This window comes from Bombus vosnesenskii, unplaced genomic scaffold (assembly GCF_011952255.1).
Source record: "Bombus vosnesenskii isolate JDL3184/JDL3185 unplaced genomic scaffold, Bvos_JDL3184-5_v1.1 scf7180000013298, whole genome shotgun sequence".
Lineage (NCBI taxonomy): Eukaryota > Metazoa > Arthropoda > Insecta > Hymenoptera > Apidae > Bombus > Bombus vosnesenskii.
The window spans coordinates 1,660,411-1,680,183 of NW_022882948.1; the positions used below are offsets into that span (position 1 = coordinate 1,660,411).

At 37.7% G+C, this 19,773-nt stretch overlaps 2 protein-coding genes across 5 annotated transcripts in view; one reads left to right on the top strand and one right to left on the bottom strand.

The window, feature by feature from the left end:
- The first annotated feature begins 895 nt into the window (after nucleotides 1-895).
- LOC117233654 (kelch-like protein 10) lies at nucleotides 896-8,813 on the top strand. Its single transcript, XM_033494150.1, has 9 exons — nucleotides 896-1,403; nucleotides 1,996-2,333; nucleotides 3,043-3,374; nucleotides 3,869-4,053; nucleotides 4,549-4,760; nucleotides 5,827-6,162; nucleotides 6,777-6,899; nucleotides 7,199-7,366; nucleotides 7,707-8,813. The coding sequence occupies exons 1-9, from the start codon at nucleotides 1,177-1,179 to the stop codon at nucleotides 7,880-7,882; spliced, it is 2,097 nt and encodes a 698-aa protein (XP_033350041.1). The 5' UTR covers nucleotides 896-1,176; the 3' UTR covers nucleotides 7,883-8,813.
- A 2,705-nt stretch (nucleotides 8,814-11,518) lies between these two features.
- LOC117233644 overlaps nucleotides 11,519-19,773 on the bottom strand; it is a 48,254-nt gene continuing 39,999 nt past the window's right edge. For 2 of the 4 annotated variants that reach the window (XM_033494132.1, XM_033494131.1), the window contains exons 13-17: nucleotides 18,928-19,730; nucleotides 17,412-17,724; nucleotides 16,555-16,804; nucleotides 16,107-16,334; nucleotides 11,519-15,284 (exon numbers count right to left, since the gene is read on the bottom strand). In XM_033494132.1, coding sequence (XP_033350023.1) covers nucleotides 15,079-15,284; nucleotides 16,107-16,334; nucleotides 16,555-16,804; nucleotides 17,412-17,724; nucleotides 18,928-19,730 — 1,800 coding nt within the window. In that variant the 3' untranslated portion in view covers nucleotides 11,519-15,078. The remainder of the gene's footprint in view (nucleotides 15,285-16,106; nucleotides 16,335-16,554; nucleotides 16,805-17,411; nucleotides 17,725-18,927; nucleotides 19,731-19,773) is intronic. The other 2 variants (XM_033494134.1, XM_033494133.1) reach the window with 1 other exon arrangement.

Here is a 19,773-nt window from a genome sequence, read left to right on the forward strand (position 1 = left end):
GATTCGATGTGTTCTTGGACACATCGTTCGGATTTTTCGACGGCACAACGGGCGCATGTTCTACTTTAAATTCGGACAGCGTAACACGATAACAGTTTTTGCCGAATCTAACAGCCAACTGGTATACAATGTTTTGAAGCAAGAGGAATCAAGCCGCGCGTTGTATCCCATTTTGTATTCCTTTGCTACGCCTCTCGTTTTCCTGTCCACCGTGTACGATGGCAAGGGGTTGATTAATCGTTCGCGGTTGTATTTACTGCTTTCGCGTGGGTCCGTCTGCGAGGAAAAATTCACTGTCCCTCGTAATCCACCTTTCACGGTTTTCATATCCCTTCAACGCAAAATCGAATTATTTTTAATTGTAACACTTTTGAAATATACGAGCGAAAATGTTCTTCAACCTTTGTCACTACGCTGCGAATATTTATGCACTTATGGAAAATTTGTAAGCGTAAGAACTTACGCAGAGTAAATAATAACATGCGATAATATAAAATAATATTTCTCCATATAAATTCCATCGTTTCAGCTTTGTCCATAAAACTATGCACGAGAGGGAACCTCAACTCCAATGACCTTGACCTGCAAAATCCCGAGTAACACGCACTCTGTCCGAGGCCTGGGGTGATCGTGGTTGAAAAGTTAGGTTAGGTTAAATCCTTCGGGATGTACGATCATGGAACCTAATCCGATCTAACCATACCTTACCACTGTTATCGTCGCAATCTTACGCACGTGCATATGCAATTTCGTTTTCAATTACGTATATTGTGGTACGCGTAATCTGACAAATAACATTTATGACTTTATGACTTATCGTCGTAATTTCTCAATCGCGATCGTCCCACGACTCGGACAAAGTCTACGTTGTTCAAAGACTCTGCCATCTATAAAATATCCGGAATTCGAGAAAATTGCAATGAACGCCTCCTTTTGCGTGCGATCACCAGATATGAAATTGTATGCAAATCCGCGGTGTACGGTGAACCTGGGCAAGAATCGACGTCTGATCACGATCTCGATCGCCAGTATCATCCAATTGAAAGTGACGGCGTTCCTCTGTCATGGCCGCGACTCTCCGGTGTGCCGGGGCTCGCATCGCTAACCATAACGAATACAGAGCGGAGGACGAAGAAGAGGAAGGTATCGCGGAACGCGGTGGAAAGGTCGGGGCACATGGTGGCCAGCGACGCGGGGATCGCGTGGCTCGTCCGCGAGGCGATGGACAGCCGCGGAAGGATCAAGCTTAGGAAGCTGTCACGCAGCCGAATGTCGCGGGCCGCCGTTTCCGCTACCAAGCTGAAGCAGTGCGTCAGAAAGCAGCCGACTAAAATAAGGAAATGCATGTGCCTGCCATCCAATTACGCTCTCGTTGAATTCCCCGTAGTCTGGTCCGAGCTTAGGTTTGTCAACTTCGAGCTTCCCCTCTCTTAGCGTGTGCTCTCCATTCTTTTCGCGTGCTCTGTCATGGGACGTTTCGATTAGACAGATGCAGAGTATAGTTGGAGGAGAGTGCGAGCAGAATCGACTCGTAAATCGTGCTCGGTCGAGGATGAGATTTTAGCAGCTGGATCGTTGGGTGTTTTGTTTGATTTTGCCATTTAATGGTGGAATTATCGAGCTCTGTTTCATATTCTACTTTGATGTAATGTTCGTTGATCGTTGTAATTAAGGTGATACGACTTTAGGATATTTACTAACGTGTAGGTTCGATGACATTTATTGGAAATCTTTATGTTCTACTTCGTTTACGTTATAAAACGTCTATTTTTATCTATACGATGCGAATGAGATAACAGGCAGTAAAATAACTAGAAAACAAAAGCAACGAAAAGTATACACACAGTTCTATCTTAATAAAAGTCAACGTTTGTCACAAGTATTTATATATTTTCGTCAATTTTTAGCAATTACCAAGATATTATTGTTTCGATTGCAACTTCTTTTCGTGTTTGATCCATTCATTTTTCCATTAATACGTCATCGATATTTCAGAGCAAACCAGCAATTATGCGACGGTGCAATACGATGTGCCACGGGCCACATTTTCCCAGTGCATCGCGCCATTTTATCCGCAGTCAGTCCTTACTTCAAGGCGCTTTTCACCAACAGCCTAAAAGGCGGGAAAACAGAGACGACGGAAGTCGTGATCGATTCGGTTCCTGGAAAAATATTTAGTCTGATCCTTGATTATGCTTACACCGGTACGTGCAACGTAAATGCTGACAATGTCGAGCAGCTTTTGCCACTGGCTGACCAGTTCGAGGTCCTCGGCGTTGTTCAAATCTGCTGTCAGTTTCTTTTACAAGAACTTCGACCGGAAAATTGTCTGGGTTAGTAGGCGAAAATATTTTAATCGAGGAATAATATAGAAAATAATATCGACGATAAATATAAGAAACGATAAATAAGATACCGATTTCTCTAGAATTTTTTAACGAATTTTTTAATGCGCGGAAGCATACGCAGATATTCTTTGATTAAAGTTTCTTGCTCTTAAGACTTTCTCAAATTTACCAAAATGTTTTTGGTTTTCTATTGGGAAATACTATACAATACTATATAAAAATATACGACGTATAAATTAAAAAATTACTCATTACGTGTTCCATCTAAACAGTTGAAGTCTAATAAACAATATTCTATAAGCTCCCAAACATTAAATGTTTCTACGTGCCTACGAAGGTTTGTAAATTCACCTTTTTACATATTATATTCGATATAAATTTGTGGCTTTAAAATGAATAACTCTTGAAAATATTTGTAATTATATGTAACAAGAATCTTATTTTTCTTATTCTATTAACCATCGTACGTGTATTTTCAATTTAATATTTAAATATTTGCTCAAATATTTTTCCTTCTATTTTATTAAATAGATATCGTATGGACGTAAAAAATTTAACGGTTTGCTAGTTAAATCATCGTTAATACCATTTTTCGTGCTTACATCTCCTACCATCGGAAACTACCGCATTGAATATTTTAATAGGGACGCGTTTCTCTCGTTTCACGGTAATTTACTGAAATTTTCACCGGTAGGCATCTTCAAATTCGCTCGCCACTATTTCTGCCGCGACCTGGAAGAGAAGGGCCGGAAATATATTCGCCATCACTTTAAGCGGATACTGCAGGAGAGCCCGGAATTCAAAGAGCTGACGAGCAAAGAACTCGAGGCGATTCTACGCGACGACGAATTGAACGTTAAAAACGAAGAAATAGTTTTCGAGGCCGTTAAAACCTGGATCGAGCATAACGTCGATGAAAGGAGGCCCTATTTGCCTAGGCTCTTGAAATGTATGCGCTACGGTTTGATGAGCTACAACTTCTTTACGAACAATGTTCTCACATGGAAGATCATCGAGGAGGACGAGGTGAGTGTTCTTTGTACGATCGATCGATCGATCGTTTAAACTTCGAAAGAAACAGGAACCTCTCCTTCCTTTTTTACCGAACCAATGAATTTATTATTTTTTCTGCTAGTTATTTCTATAATTATCGTTTCTTACTTTTCGCTCCAATAATCACTTCTCTTCTTTTCTTTCATTTGCTTAACGAGTTTCACGCAAATAAATCCATCGAATATAATCTTATACTATACATAAGTATAATACGTAACACAGATTTATGTTTCTATTCTTTCCAATACCTTCACTGCGAATTGAGTTTTCATTACTTGTATCCCGTGGTAAAAAATAATTTTTATACGAAAAGAATCTATTTCCATGTTGCAAAACTTCACACGTGGAGTTCGAAAATATACGAAACGAACGAAAATAAAGGAAATAAACGATACAAGTGAAGAAGAACCAAATTAATTACGACCATCGAGAACGTGAATTCTAAAATACATTCTCGTCCTTTTAAGTCCTGCCAACAAGTGTTAGCTCCCGCTAATCAGTACCTGAAAGAACAGGAAGCGAAACTAGGTAGTGGCGAAATCGATTTAAAGAATCCCCTGGCCAAGCCCCGTATTCCCTATGAAATCTTGTTCGCGATCGGCGGATGGAGCGCCGGTTCCCCAACAAATTTCGTAGAAACCTACGACACGAGGTGCTTGATACTCTCCTCAGACCATAAAACACGGTTTTTCATTACGGTAGAGCTTCATTTAGTCGAAGTTTTAGTCGAAGAGAATTTTCATTGATTGAAATTTTAGTCGATTCCTGTCGACTGCTTCTATTTATTTGGATATTCGATAAATAAAAAAAAAACAACAGACTAATGAGCCACAAGTTTTTAAACATACATCTCTGTCGACGAACTATTTGTTTTCCCATGAATTTAGATAAACGGAATTTTCTTGCAATAAAGTAAAATAAAAAGCGGAATATCAATCCTTTCGCCGTATAGGAAAGTGACGAAGGAAATAATTACCTCGAAATATCGCAAATTCAATATTATATGGATTGGTTATTCCAATTACTCTGATATTTATAGATAACTATAACGTTTATAATTAACCGATCCTCGCGTTGTCGATTTCGCGGCACGAAAAATCGTGATCGGTCCGAGACTCACACAGGCTACGTGTAATGTGAACTCCAGAGCTGACAGATGGTTTCTATCAGTGAGCACGGACGCCACACCGAGGTCCTATCACGGCCTGTGTACATTGAACAATTTGATCTACATGATCGGCGGGTTCGACGGTAATCAGCACTTCAACACGGTCAGATGCTTCGATCCAGTAACGAGGGAGTGGCGTGAACGAGCCTGCATGTATCACGCGAGGTGTTATGTCAGCGTTTGCACTCATGGTCGGTATCGTTCCCTTCCGTAACTTTTTCAGGACAATGAACCTTGTACAACGATGTACGATACACGAACATAAAGTTTCTCCTTACGTGTTTCGTTGCGTTTCCACGGAATCTATTTTAATATCAGTTTTCTCATAAAAAAAAATGTACCTGCATAAAAATCTGTAGTCTAATTACTAATTATATCATATACGCGTACTATAATTTCCAATTAATATTTTTGTAACAGAAATCGAGTCGAATAAAAAGCTTTCGGTCTTCCTTAAGGATCCTTTGGTCAATTGCAAACCATCCTTTTGTAATATCAATTTCGACGATTATATCGTATACGCGTATTCTAATTTCCAATTATTATTTTTGTAGCAGAAATCAATTCGAATGAAAAGCTTTCGGGTTTCCTTAAGGATCCTTTGGTCAATTGCAAACCACCTTTTTGTAATATCAATTTTGACAATTATATCGTATACGAGTACTCTAATTTCCAATTATTATTTTTGTAATAGAAATCAATTCGAATGAAAAGCTTTCGGTCTTCCTTAAGGATCCTTTGGTCAATTACAAACCACCCTTTTGTAATATCAATTTTGACGATTATATCGTATACGAGTACTATAATTTCCAATTAATATTTTTGTAACAGAAATCAAGTCGAATGAAAAGCTTTCGGGTTTCCTTAAGGATCCTTTGGTCAATTACAAACCACTCTTTTGTAATATCAATTTTGACGATTATATCGTATACGCGTACTATAATTTCCAATTAATATTTTTGTAACAGAAATCAAGTCAAATGAAAAGCTTTCTTTAACGATCGTTCAGTCAATTGCAAACCGCCCTTTTGTAATATCAATTTTGACTATTATATCGTATACGCGTACTCTAATTTCCAATTATTATTTTTGTAACAGAAATCAATTCGAATGAAATTTCGATCTTCCTTAACGATCCTTTGATCAATTGCAAACCATCCTTTTGTAATATCAATTTTGACGATCCCCAATATTTACCATAAGATGAATGTTTCAATGTTAAAATCACCCTATACGATATGACTCATTCTCCATTAGGTGGAAAGATATATGCTCTCGGTGGTTACAATGGCCGCACCAGAATGAGCTCAGGGGAAAGATACGAACCGCAAAGGAACCAATGGGAAATGATACCACCGATGCATCGACAGAGATCGGACGCGAGCGCAGCAGCCTTACAGAACAAGATCTACATCGTAGGCGGTTTCAGTGGTCGCGAAGTTCTGAATTCCGCGGAAGTGTTCGACGTCGAGACTAATCAATGGAGTTACATCCATCCGATGATCAATCCGCGATCCGGCGTGTCTTTGGTCGCGTTTCGTGACAGCCTTTATGCCTTGGGTGGCTTCAACGGTTTCATTAGACTTAGCTCTGGTAATCTTATCAATTGTTAATCGATGAAATCTTAAACTTATCTCAAATTCATACGACTCGTTTATCCTTCACTAGTTTATTCACCGATTTCAGTCACTTGATCTTTTTGATTTTATCTGTTTCTTTCAAACGAAAAAGATATTTTTACAGGGTTGTAATCGTACAATTTGCAATACTTTTAACAAGATCGTAACAATGTAAAGTATCGAACGCGACATGAAGCATTTTAAACGATTTTGTCCTCCGATGAAAATTCTTTTAAACGCGTAAAAGCTTCAAAGCAAGCATGCGACTCGATGTTACGGAAGATCGTTCAATGAACGAATTCTCCTTAATTGCATTAAATTTTCTGCCACGTAAAGTTCAATGCACGAAATGTTTAAATCTCGTTCGATTCCCTATTACGTAAAGTTGGAATTACGTAGCTTCGTCAGACGAGAAATATTATTCTCGCAACTGTTTGTTCGTTAAAGAATTTCTGTTTATGATAAACTGCTAAATTCTTAGAATAGTCGATAGAAATTTGCTGTCTAGTGGCAACCCACTGCGCAGAAATCTGACGCCGCATAGGAATTAATGTTCCTGTTACAATATCGACCCTCTCGATCTTGCAGGGGAGCGTTACAATCCGAATCATTCGGAGGATTGGCACGCGGTTCCAGAGATGTTCAGCCCCCGCAGTAATTTCGCCACGGTCATCCTGGACGACATGATATTCGTCGTCGGTGGTTTCAACGGTAATTTATATCAAATACATAATTCTTCGAATTTGTATAATATTATCGTTGTATTATATATAAAAGCGTAGGTTTATGAACACTCAAAAATATATAAAATTGTTAATCTATAAATTATAAAAATCGTATACTGATAATAAAAGTCTTTTATTTATTTACTTCTCTTTCTTGTTAAATCTCGTTAAGGGAACCTGTAACGTTATTATTAGGCAGTCTTAAGCATTCGTGAATTACTTTCGTCAAAATCTAATTTCGACATGATCTACCTATTTTATGCGAATATGTCTTTTGTTTGAAAGGTTCCACGACGATCGCATACGCGGAATGTTACGACGGAGACAGCAACGAATGGTACGACGCGTCGCCGATGAATTTGAATCGAAGTGCCTTGAGTGCGTGCGTTATCGCTGGCCTTGACAATGCGCGCGAGTACTCGTATCATGGCAAAGCGCGAGATCTTGGTCAAGGTTATCAATCTTTATCACTAATTGACCTTCGAATAAATCAAACTTTTATCAATTCGTTTTATCTCTTTAACTTCTTGCTTCTGTTGGTCGACTTCGTTAGATTAACTTGAAAAATATTTTAAGACAGATACACTTTTTTCGAAGGATGATCGTGAATCTGTCTGTCGTCGTTTTATCATCGATAATATTAATATTATGAAATTATTAAATTTTGCGTTAAGGTATGAAACGACGAAGATTATCGATATAGGATGACGAAGAAATGAAAAATTGATATACGTTATACATTGCAAGATTAATTAAATTAATAGTAGTATAGGAAGAAATTTACCTTTTCTAGGTCAAGCCTCGTCGGAAAACCAACAAAAAACTATCCAGGGTGGAGAGGGTGCTGTAGAAACGAACGCGGACATCCCCACCGAAGAGGAGGAAACAGCAAACTTCGATGAACACGTTCAAAGGGATGTCAGCCCTATGAACGAGATGGCTGAAAGTGTCGGCAATTATCTAGGATAATTCAAAGAACACTATACACCAAATTAGATTTTCTAAAGTTTAAAAACGTGAAAAAAGAGATACTTGGTTTGGGGAATGTTTGTTACACGAATACGTGAGATTTTTGTCGCACCATCTTGTTGCAAACGATATGGAGAAAATCGTGCAAAAATGACAAATTATGCACGGTATATCACAAAATAGATTAATAAATGACATTTTTTTACATTCTATCAAAATATAAAGAAATAAGAATGTAAATGCATGGTGGTACAAGATTCTCAATTATTTGTGAACGTTTTGCGGAAGATGAATTTAGAGAAGTAAAGTAATTAAAAAGAAAATTAGTAGCCAGAACCAGGCGTTTAGAACAAAGAACATGGTAGGTATTTAGAATGTTTCAAGTTGATCCTCTCTTTTTTTTATACATCGTTTTACAAAGTAAATTTTCGCGTAAAACGTTTACGCAGGTTTTAATTGCGATTAGGTCTTCCAATTTTTATCGAAAATCGCTATTTTGTAAAGGGTATTATTTTTTCTGCTACGCTATCTTTTTTCTTTTTTTTTTTTTTTGTAGAAGATCGCCTCGCGAAATTTTTATCGAGTTTCCAGTCCGCAAGGACCTACGGATTTTATCGATTTGCGTAATAGCGACTAATTTATGTATTTTATTACGGCTTTAAATATCTTTTCTCTCGTTCAGAATACGATTCTCACGAAGATACACCTGCATGGCTGGTTGTTTCACACGTTTACCAGAATCTTTTTCTTCCCTTTTTTCCTTTTCTTTTTTTTTTTTTTTTTTTTTTGAATAATTAGTCAAAATTGTTATTTTTCTATGCGCACGTTTTCCCTGTCCCTGCATGTGTATCTTAACGTAGCACATTCTTTTTGGTCGAGATCCTGATACGCCTTCATCTGTTATTTTAATCGAATAAAAATATACCAATTACGGAACTGTTTTATTTTTCTGTCTTTTATAGATTAACACGAATAATATGAGAATCATCGACATGTTACACGCACGTAACGTAATTCCAAAGCGTTTCAGTTTTATGAAATGTAATTAAAGTTGTAATGTACCGAAATATCCAAGTTGTTGCATTCGCTAGGTCGACCGTAATCTATCAGGGATATGAATCGACATTATTGGACATGGGATGATCACATCGCGACTCAACTAACAACATTGCTAAACGAATTAAAAATTTATAAAATAATATTCAATGTTCGATCTATAGATCCATAGGATGATTTAAATTCAGGTAATTCTGGTGAGAACGTAAAGACAAAATTCATTGTAAAACAACGTGGAACGATATAGAATAAAAGGATCAAACTATAGAATCGGCAAAAATGACAATAAGACACTGAATCTTTTTTTTTTTTTATTAATCTATCTCATTTTTGTATACGTAGATTTATTCACTTTTCATATGCATTCATATATTATGTATAGTGTATACATTGTTGTTACTTGTTCATTGACATTGCGTTACCGCAACTACAAACGTTCTTCATCGATTTAGTTCCCCTCCCTTTATCTCCTTCTACCCTCCTCTCTTTTCTCTATTGTTTTTTATTCACCTCCCCTCCTTCCGCAGTGAACCATTCGATCGACGATCGTTTCGCATTCCAGCGACACTCGAATATATCGTTTCGATTACGACGCTGCTGTTTACGATTGTTCTCGTCCAACGAATACAGCGACGAGATCTATCGAAACGATTCCAACGATCGTGCAATATCCAGAGAAGAAGAATCGCGATCGGTCGCCTGGAAAATACCGTTTTCCATCCAAGTCGCGTACTTCTTTCATTCTCCTTTATTTCTTCTCTCTTTTCTCAATCTGCTCTAACGAACGTTCGCGATTCGTTTTCGCTTCGAAAGAACCCATTCTTCGTTCGCGTTTGGCCGAAATCACGTCGCTAAAAAACGAATACAAAAAGATGAAAAACCGATGACTCGGCGACCACAGCGAAAGGTGAAGGACCAACGCCCCTACAGGGGACAAAGAGAATTTTTTAATCCATTAAGGAGCAAAGTTTCATTAACGCGACATGGCATTTATAATTATTTTTTCATTGATTTACATCATCGAATTCTATCGAATTCACATCGTAACTATGAAAAGGAATTTCAAGAATTTGTTTAGCATTACTCTTCCTTTTCTTTTTTCTTCTATCTAATCAAGAAAGATGAATTTTTACTTTGTTCTTCCATTATGCTCATCAATTAACATAGATATGCCTGAATATTCTTTTACGACGTTTACCAAAGTAATTTATTACTTATTTTTAAAACTTAATTATCTTTCTGAGATTTAAATCTTCGAAAGCGTATTGAATCGTAACATAAATTCAATCTGCTTTCACGTTTATCGTATAAAAAGAAAGACTCCGATACTTCCAGTATCAAAATGGCTCGAATATAATGGCAGCTAAAAATCGTATTAGTAACAGGCATATCTGAGTTCCAATGATCTTTGAATATCTTCCCATTTCGTTAATCTTTACGATGGCCGAGCCAAGAAATTGCGTGGTAGAAACGGTAAAATCGGTAAAAACTTAACATTACGGGGGCCTGGGTTAAGAGTACAAAATCGATTGGAGATTAACTAGAACGCGCATTAAACGTACAATTAGACACAACGACGTACAATTGAGCAAACAATAGGACAGCACTGAAAATTCCTTCGACCAGAATCGCATTCGAACTCTTCGCACTATTCAGCTTCGTCGAATCTTTCTATCGCTTTGTGCCGAGTTCGTAACCATTCGCTCTTCCTATCGATCGACAAACGGGGTAGAACGCGTGTTTCGTCGTTCTTCTGGTGGCACACCTCTTTATTCTCTTCTCGCGTAAACTCGAAGAATTTCTTCGATCGAAGAAGAAATTCGAAGTGGCACGATATATCGAAAACACGACGCCGAAAAGATGCGTTGCAAGGACGCAAGAAACGAGATCGCGTCGAAGAACGATCGTTCGTGCGATGACACGTTCGAGATATTACAAAGAGATTAGAAAAAGGATATACGTGCGAGTGTGCGACGAACAACGGCTGAGAGTTCAACGGGGTCGCGCGAGTGGAGAAGAAGCGAAGAGAGAAAAGTTGCCTTGTAACAAATCAATTTGGTTCCTTTCTAAGTTCAACTGTACACTTGTCATTTAGAAAAACCATGTTGGTTAATAATTTAATAACCGCATGAACACCTTACGAAGTATTAAGACAAATACGTATCATCTAGAGTAGTAAAATTGAATCTATATTTTGATATCAAATGGGACACCGATTTGAATTAAAAGAATAGAAAAACAACCATTCTCTGACTTCTCAAATGCAAATGCTTTCTCTTCACTCCTAACGCACGCTCGATAATCCGACGATCGTAAGTAACGACTGAGCGTAATGCGTAAAAAGAAAAATGAGGGAAAACGATGTGACCTTATGGATGGACAGGAAAAATTCTAAAAACTTTTTTGTGCTTGACAGCTGTTACGAGTGTGAGACTCGGACGAACGAAGACGAGTACGAAGATACTGTGGTCCTGAAGAAGCAGTACTCGTTCTAGAATTCCGATGAACCGTATAGCAACACATCGCGCGACGCGGAACGTGTACAACGTTACACGATTTTTCGCGAGTACGCGCAACATTTTTCTTTCTTTTTTTTTTTTTTTATTTTCTTTACGATGTAAACGGCTTACACGACAATCTCATGGGTAAACGTTTATATTGGGCGCAGTGGGTTTACACTTAACGATATTACAAGAAGAACCGCCGTACGACATTGCAATTTTCCTTTACTACATGCATAGAAAATCATGTAAAAATTGTTTACAAATAATGCTCTGTAAATTGTTTTCAACGTGTCCAGATTTTAATTGTACGTTAGAATTTATTTGAATTTTGATTAAAATTATTAACTAAATTAAATACTTGTAAAGTGTGTAATGGATATATATATATATATAGTATAATCGATGTAAATTATAGACGAATTATTAGATTTATATTTAACAAATACGTCGATAATCGCGTTACTTGGTATAAGTAGAGGCTTAAAATTGAAAAAAATATAATCAATGAAAAACATTACCTTGAACGACAATTCGCAGAAAAAATAAATAAATAAACTCAATTATCGACAAACACGTTAATCAAAGTATTCAACCGTACTTCGTAAAAGAGAGCAACAGATTAAATGCTTCCAATATAATTCACGAAATAACTTTCATCCAGTCGCGTGGAAAAATCAAATTGCCATAATCGTATCGGCGTAGCGCGGCGTATCTCATCGACTCATGACCTCCTCCCTCTTCTTCTATCTTGGAAAACGTCAAAATTGCGCACGTACCATTCTTTCGATCACATTCACGATTAGCAATTAGGAGACGCGACACAGCCGCGCGTCTTCGTTGCTTCGATTTTACGATTAAATGTATAACATCTTTACTTAGATTGTTCTGAGCAATTGAGATCTAGTATTGGAGGGATTTCATATACCTGAAAATGTTTAGTCACTTGTCTCGTTCTCCTCGTGTTTTTATTCCTCTACTATTCCTCTTGCTCGTCTTGCATCTGTCCGTTAATTTTCACTATCGTCGTTTCACTATCATCGTTTCACTATCACCATTCGAACGTAAAAAACAATTGAAATCTTGTATCTGTAAGTCGCTTCGACGTAACGATCATTTCGAGATTCCTCGTCGTACCTTGTATCCCTACATCTTCTTTTCTTGCCTCTTCCCGCAATGTTTGCCATTTTCTTAGTATTTTATTTTCTGTGTTTCGTTTTTGTTTTCTTTTTAAATTAAGATACTCTCACTCTCTCTCTCTCTCTCTCTCTCTCTTGCTTTCATACTTTACGCGTCTCATCCATCCTCCGCACACCACACGCACTCACACTTATCTGAGAGTAACAATTGACATGCGTTTCGTAACTTTCCTAGCGTCTAGACAATGTGTCCCTGCATTGTCTTAATTTGTTTTTTCGTTTTCTATAATATACATCGTATATTTTTTTGCGTTTCTTTTAGATTTTTCCATTTTTTTTCTTTTTGTTTTTTCGACACCGGGCTACGTTAAAAGGAGCCACGGTGAAACCCGTCATGCGATGCGTCGCTGTGTTCTCTCGAGTCTTAAAAAGAAGCGGGAAAAAAAGGCGAGTTCACGATTTTGTCCTTTCTCGTTTAATTATTTTGTTAACGAGAGATTCTTTTCTTGTTTTTTTTTTCGCAGTGATGTTAAAACGGATTTTCCGGTTGGAATCGATGACGCGATATCGATGTCGATGACGATGATAGATGTCGATGAGGATCGTTCGAACGATCCTTTATTCGTGTCCCGATTATCTTTTAATGAATTGATTATACGTTTCCCGTTTTTCTATTCCTTTTTTCTACCCTGGGAATTACTCGACAGCATCGGGTTTTGCGATAGGCCGAAAACTCGATATTTAAATTGGTATTTAAATTGGATATTTAAATTGCTTTAGGATGGTTTGCCGTAGTTTCTGTAATCTTACGTAAACGTTCATTAGCATTAATCGGCGACTCGTAACCAGTGATTTAACTTACCGTAATATACGTTGAATTATTGACATCTGTATAGAGAAATATTGTTGCGCTGTTTTCAAGAAAGATGTTCTGAATAGACAACGTATACATATGCATGTGTATGCGTAGTAGCAAATGAAACTTGAAAAATTATCTTAGCTTTGAATTAAGAAAATGGAATGCTTGTTACAGAAGTGTTAATAAAGAGATTCTATCTCGATGGATAAATTAATGGAGTACAGACTAACAACGATATAGATAAGAAGCAGAGCACCGTTATTATAGTAGTATTCATCTATATATCACAATTATCATCATAAAAAGGAAGTTTCAATTCCAGTTTCTATTTAGATAATGTACATCAATTCCCATTTAATTCAAGTTAAATCACTGACCAAATATTTCATTTACTATATCCTGCATAAATCATTTTCCATCAGTATTCCATTTCATTATCAGAAGATTTGATCTTGTCATTATTAATCCTCCGTAGGCAAACACGTTCATCCATAGAACTTACAGACGATATAAGTAAGATTATTTTCAAGTCTAATTTCTTTATGATTACAGATCTTCGATAAATCTGAGACAATTCTACGGTTCTTGTCAGATGACAAGTAAGTGAGAAGATTATTGGCACATAAATTTATGTTATTATTAATCGAAATTCTTATCGAATCCTTTGTTGAAAATTACTATATTCGCAGTATTCTTTTTAGTAGGCGTCACTAAACGTTTTTGCATCTCTGCACATTGCACTGTACAATCATACGTTAAGTTAAAAGATCTCCCGATAGAAATTAAATAATTCAAGACATTCGGAATCGTTGATAACTCGGTTTGCTTACAGAGGAGTAAAAGTACACGTAACGTAGCACGTCAATAATAAAAACTCCGCCATTTCTACATAATTTCTCATGAAATTCCCACTCTATCATCCTACGTTTCGTCCTCTATTTTTCCTAAATGCTCGCGCGTACTCGTCTCAGATAACAGTGAACACATCCAACACGATTGACCATGAAACCACCCTAAACCAATCTCAAGCTACTCGTTTCGTGATTTTCTTCCATTGAGAGAAGAGCCAGCTGCGGAAACAAGCATTCACGTAGGCCCATTCTTCGCGCAGACATAGGTCCATTCGTTACAATACGTTACAATCGTTCGATGGCTCGATGAATCGTCGAAATGGAGGGCGAGGGACGCGCTTCGAATGGCGCCACGATGGAATGACACTTAGGAACCTAACGAGAGAAACTGATCGACGACGTTCTTATATTAAAACATGTCCGAACGATGTGGCCACTTGTGTGTAAAAACGTTGGAATTGCCCCGCTTCTGATCGATCGAACGACCGATTTTCCATCGTTTGGAAGAAGAGAAACGGAGCAAGCGTTGAAAAAAGAGGCGAAGGTATTTTAGTTTAGAAGCGGGGCAATTATCGAGCAGGACGCGCTAATTATTCCTAATGCGATCGAAGACGACACGGAGAGTTACGAGAATCCGCTCTCGACTTTATTCTTCTTTTTTCTTTTTTTTTTTTTATGTTCATCTCTCCCTGTTGCTAGTTAATTCGCTAGTATTAGACTAGTTTCTCTTCATTTTTTTTATCTCGTTCCTTTAACGGTTCGTTATTTAAGTCGCTAGGCAGTCCGTTCCTTATCTGAAGTATTTCAGACCAGCCACCAGCAGGAACTTCTCGATGAAAAGCTCGGAATCGAGGACGGCGATGTGCGCGGCTCGGCCAATCAGAGCGTTTGCCGTCGCAGGTAACGCGTGGTGCACGTCGTACCTCACTAAACTTACTCCTGACGAGGACATCACCGGGTACAGGATGTTGTGCACCATCTCACGATATGCTGCACCTGCAAGATCACATTGTTTTAATTTATTTTATTCAATTACGACGCATCTGATGTTTCACAATTAGGGTCTTCTACTCAACATAATATTCTGTTATTATTCTATCAAATTATATACACCTAGTATATAAATATTAGAAACCCAGTTAACATTCAGTACAAATTGTACAAATTGAAATAAGGAGAGGCCAATATTAGTGTACCTTTGAATATAAATTTTGTTTTTGGTTACAAGATCTAGAAACAAAAGAGCTATAAGTAGATTTCTATTGCTGCTTCTTGCAGCCTTCAGCTACAGCTACAAGATCAACCTTTTGGTAATGTCCTTTGCTATAAATATATAAACGTGTTCCCTATCATAGCTTCTTCTGTTGTATTGTAACACTGTAAAAGTGAGGATCTGGATCAACATACACTAATACTTATACGTATACTTATTTCAATATATTTTTCTATTACAAATTCATCCACTCGTTCTTCTATCAGTCAACCTCGACAATCGCTATCTTTATTTTCCAAGTATTTTATTATAAAACTGTCGTGAAGTCCTACTCTTACTGTTCTTAAAAGTAACAAATCACGTTCCATTGTAGCGTAGAGGATGCCAAATTTGGAACACTACAATTATAATATATAGCTTCTCGGCATAAAGCCAATAAACTCTTTTCTTTCGTAAGAAAGTGGAACTCTTTGGTAAAAAAAAAAAAAAGAAAAAAAAGGTAGCCTTTTAGGATCTCCTGATGGAAGTCTCTTATTCCCAAGATTGCTCGTTCGATAAAGTCGTATTACCAGAGATAAATGAAAAAATAAATGGAGTTCGATTACCTTGATCGGTCGAATCCCGTACGGCGGCTTTGCAGAGTTCTATACGAGCGGAATGAAGCGGCACGTATCGATCCTGCGCGCTCCCGCACAGCAGCACGTGTTTGAATTTCTCGAGATTGCTCTTCTGACTGAGGCGGAACATGAACGACCGTCTAACATTCGGCGCATCTTTCATAGCCAGTTGCAGCAACGAGACGGACTTCTTCAGCTTCTGCATGAACCACATACCTGAGGACATAGTTTTATTTTGGAAATAACAGTTTCAAGTCTTAGGAATTTACGATTTTAAAATAAAGAAGTTCTTTCGTTCTTAGAATCATCTAGTTTAGAATTGTTACAAACTTTTTATGTGTTGGAATTTGTATCTTCAGATTATTAGACATTTTTACAAGATCGCTAAAATTTCGTTTTCAACGACCAGAGAAGACGAATTATTTTCTGACATTACCTGCGTTAACTAATCCACTGGTGTTATACAGTGTACCTAAGTGTGGACCGCTTAGGCTGAGAAACGTGTGTAAACGTGGAAGAAGCGGCCGTAATTGAGGCCGCGTCAGAGCGCTTCTTATGATGATGGTCCCTAAAGAATGTCCAATAAAGCTGACTTTCGTCGGGTTCAGGCCCGACGTCTCGATGTGATGCAGAATCTCGGCTACCAGTCGATCCGTCATTGTATCGAAATCCGAAAATGTGTCACCCTTTTCATGCAACATAGAAATATGCAATTTATTAACAAACGTTCGTTACTTCTTTCGAATAGACAATCTTTTTCACTCTCGTTTCTAGTCGTTTTTGGTTCTAATTTAGACTTGCTTTGAGATATCAAATCTATGACGATTCTACTTCAAACTGAATCTCACACGAATGTGTATGTATCTCAAATATTTTATAATATTTTTCATTCTTAAATTTACAGATAGCATCTTCAATCAACATCTATAGAATTTTTCTGTTTTCCTCGATGCCACTTACACCGACCGATTTCATTCGGAAATACAATTTCCAAAGTTACAGTTAAGTTATTTCGATTGTCATCGACGTTATACAAAAATTAGTTGAGCCATGAAAAACAAAATTAATTGATGGTTGTTTGATGAAGAAGAAATACAAAAGGCCGATCTCCTCGTATTCGCAAAAAAATAACATGCAAAGCTAATTTCCAATCAGAATCACTAGGAAATATATCTTGCAATCTAATAAATTAAAAAAGAAACATTCATAATAAATAAATACTTCTATTACTTATATAAATCGAACTGAGAAAAATTCTGTCCTCCTAATAAAATATAATGAAACAAATCTCACTTGATTTCTCTCAGACATTAAAAAATCTAGATGCGCTCCGGGAAGACTCAGTTCCAAGTACGTCTTGACCAAGCGAAGATCAGCGGGGTTGCCATCGAGACCGTGCACGCAGATAATCAGATGAGCTCCTTCCGGCGAGAACAGCCGATACTCGTTGCTGATGTGGAAGTACGGCATGGTCGAGGCCAGGGTCGGATAATCACTAAGAGGCACATTCGATCTTAGAGGTTTTACCGACGACGGGGTCAGGAAGTCACCGTATCCAAAGGAATGGGCACGTTTATGGAAACGCAACTGCGCTTCCTTGTGTTCTCTAGAGAGGATAAGGTAGACAAAGAGAAACTTAACTACGAAAAAACACAAAGTGACAGAAGAAAGCCATCGCCGAACTCAAAAAGGCAGATAGAAAATGGCACGGATGCTTGCGAACAAAGGCGAGAAAGAAAAATAGGCGAAAATAATCGCACGATATTAAAGTTTGGCTTGGAGTTATTCAGCTGTTTGGAAAGTTCGTAGCGTTTTTAATAGTTAGAAATATTTTCTTGCGAGATTGTTAAGATGAGATTAGGTGGACGCTGTTTGTTATGAGATTGAGAGAAGATGGTTTATTATGAATTTCTGGTAATCGATAAGATATTGAGTTTGATGAAAATTAGATATCAACTGCAACGCGTAAAGAGAAAACACTGGTGAATTGTAAAAAAAAAAAAAAATTATTTAATAGGACGTGTTTAAATCAAAACTTGTAATATCTTTCAAACATCTGGTACCAGATATCATCTAAAATTTCTAAATTAAATGGTAAGACGTCTATTGTTTTAAGAAGTTAAAAAACACGTCTTTAAAATCTTGTCTACTGAGTAAAATATCATTTTTCTCAAACGCAAAGCAAAAGTATTGTTTTAACTGATATATTCAATGGTCGCTTATTCTGATCATTAGGAAACTTAAAAGTTAAAGAAAATATTCGTTTTGTAGAAATATATTAGCTTTAAATTTTCCCTAAATATTACGAACTTTTCGAACAACCAAATACAGAAAATCATAATTTTCGTTGTGAAATTATACGTGTTATAACGAAGGGACTATGTGAAGGCCAAAGGGACTTGGTAGCTAAATTATATAACTAATCGGTATTGAAGTAAAAATATTTAATGTACGCCACTAAATCCTTAGCTAAATGAATTATAATCTGGTAAAGCGTTAGAAGGCTGTTCAAACAAACACTTTACTCCAAACTTTGAAAATTAATTAATCACACGCATATTGCATTTAGTGCCTCGTGTTTCATCTGATCAGTACGATACAGTTAAACAAACCGTCATAAATGACAGGAATAATTAATCATCTTTAGAGCTGTTGTTAATTTAACAACACAATGCATGAATGATATCAAACCATCGTTCATCCATTGTACTTAATCAGCCAACAATTTTATTATCAAACGAAAAGCTTCGACCCCACCAAACCAGCGAAATCAAATCTCACAAGAAACCCTGTATAATCATCAACGCACCTGTAAATCTTCCCTGAGAAGCTCATCTGCCTCTTGAACGCTTCCTTGCATTTTTTAAAATTAATCGACTCATCCTGAATCGACTGTAACAGTTCCTTGCCCTCTTGATAACAATCTAAACAAATATCCCTAGCTCCATATGCAAGATCTCTATCTCTCTCCCTCTCCCTATCTCTATTCTTCTGAGGACTACACGGCGCAGTCTTTGTCTGTTTAGGACTTCTAACCGGTTTCACCGTCTCGTAAACGTGATACAAAGGATTATCGATGATAGCAGGCGGATCACGAAATTCCTCTGGAGGCGGTGGTTCGTCCTGGAACATTTTTGGAGGCGGAAGTCGTACTTCTTCGTACGAATGCTCTTCTACGCTTTCTTTCGTCGGAGCGGGTCTTTCTTTTCTTGGTACGATTTTTGACAATTTTTGACGAAGCTGTTCGCTCGATAGCTTCGCGTTTCGACGCTGCTCGGAGCTAGACGTGTCTCCGCTGCTGACCCATCCGGAACACTCGGACGTAAGGTTACTGGAACTGGAGCTCATCGTTGGGCTACTCGGTCTGCTGGACGGCGGGCTGAGAGGATTCGGAATGACGGGAAGATTGTTGCTAAGGCTGTCCTTGCTGTCGCGTATGGGCATGCAAGGTAACGACACTGCGCTTCGTGGTACCACAACTTTGTTCTGCGCCACTGGCACACTCGCACATCTCAGTCTTTTCACGCTTGGCGCTGGGACCGCGCTGGAGGTGTCGGATGGTGTTGTTCCATTCGTTGCTGGCGCCTCCATGGGAGACTTTATGGGATCTACCTGTAATTATGGAGAAGGAATTTTCACGTATGAAGATTTTATA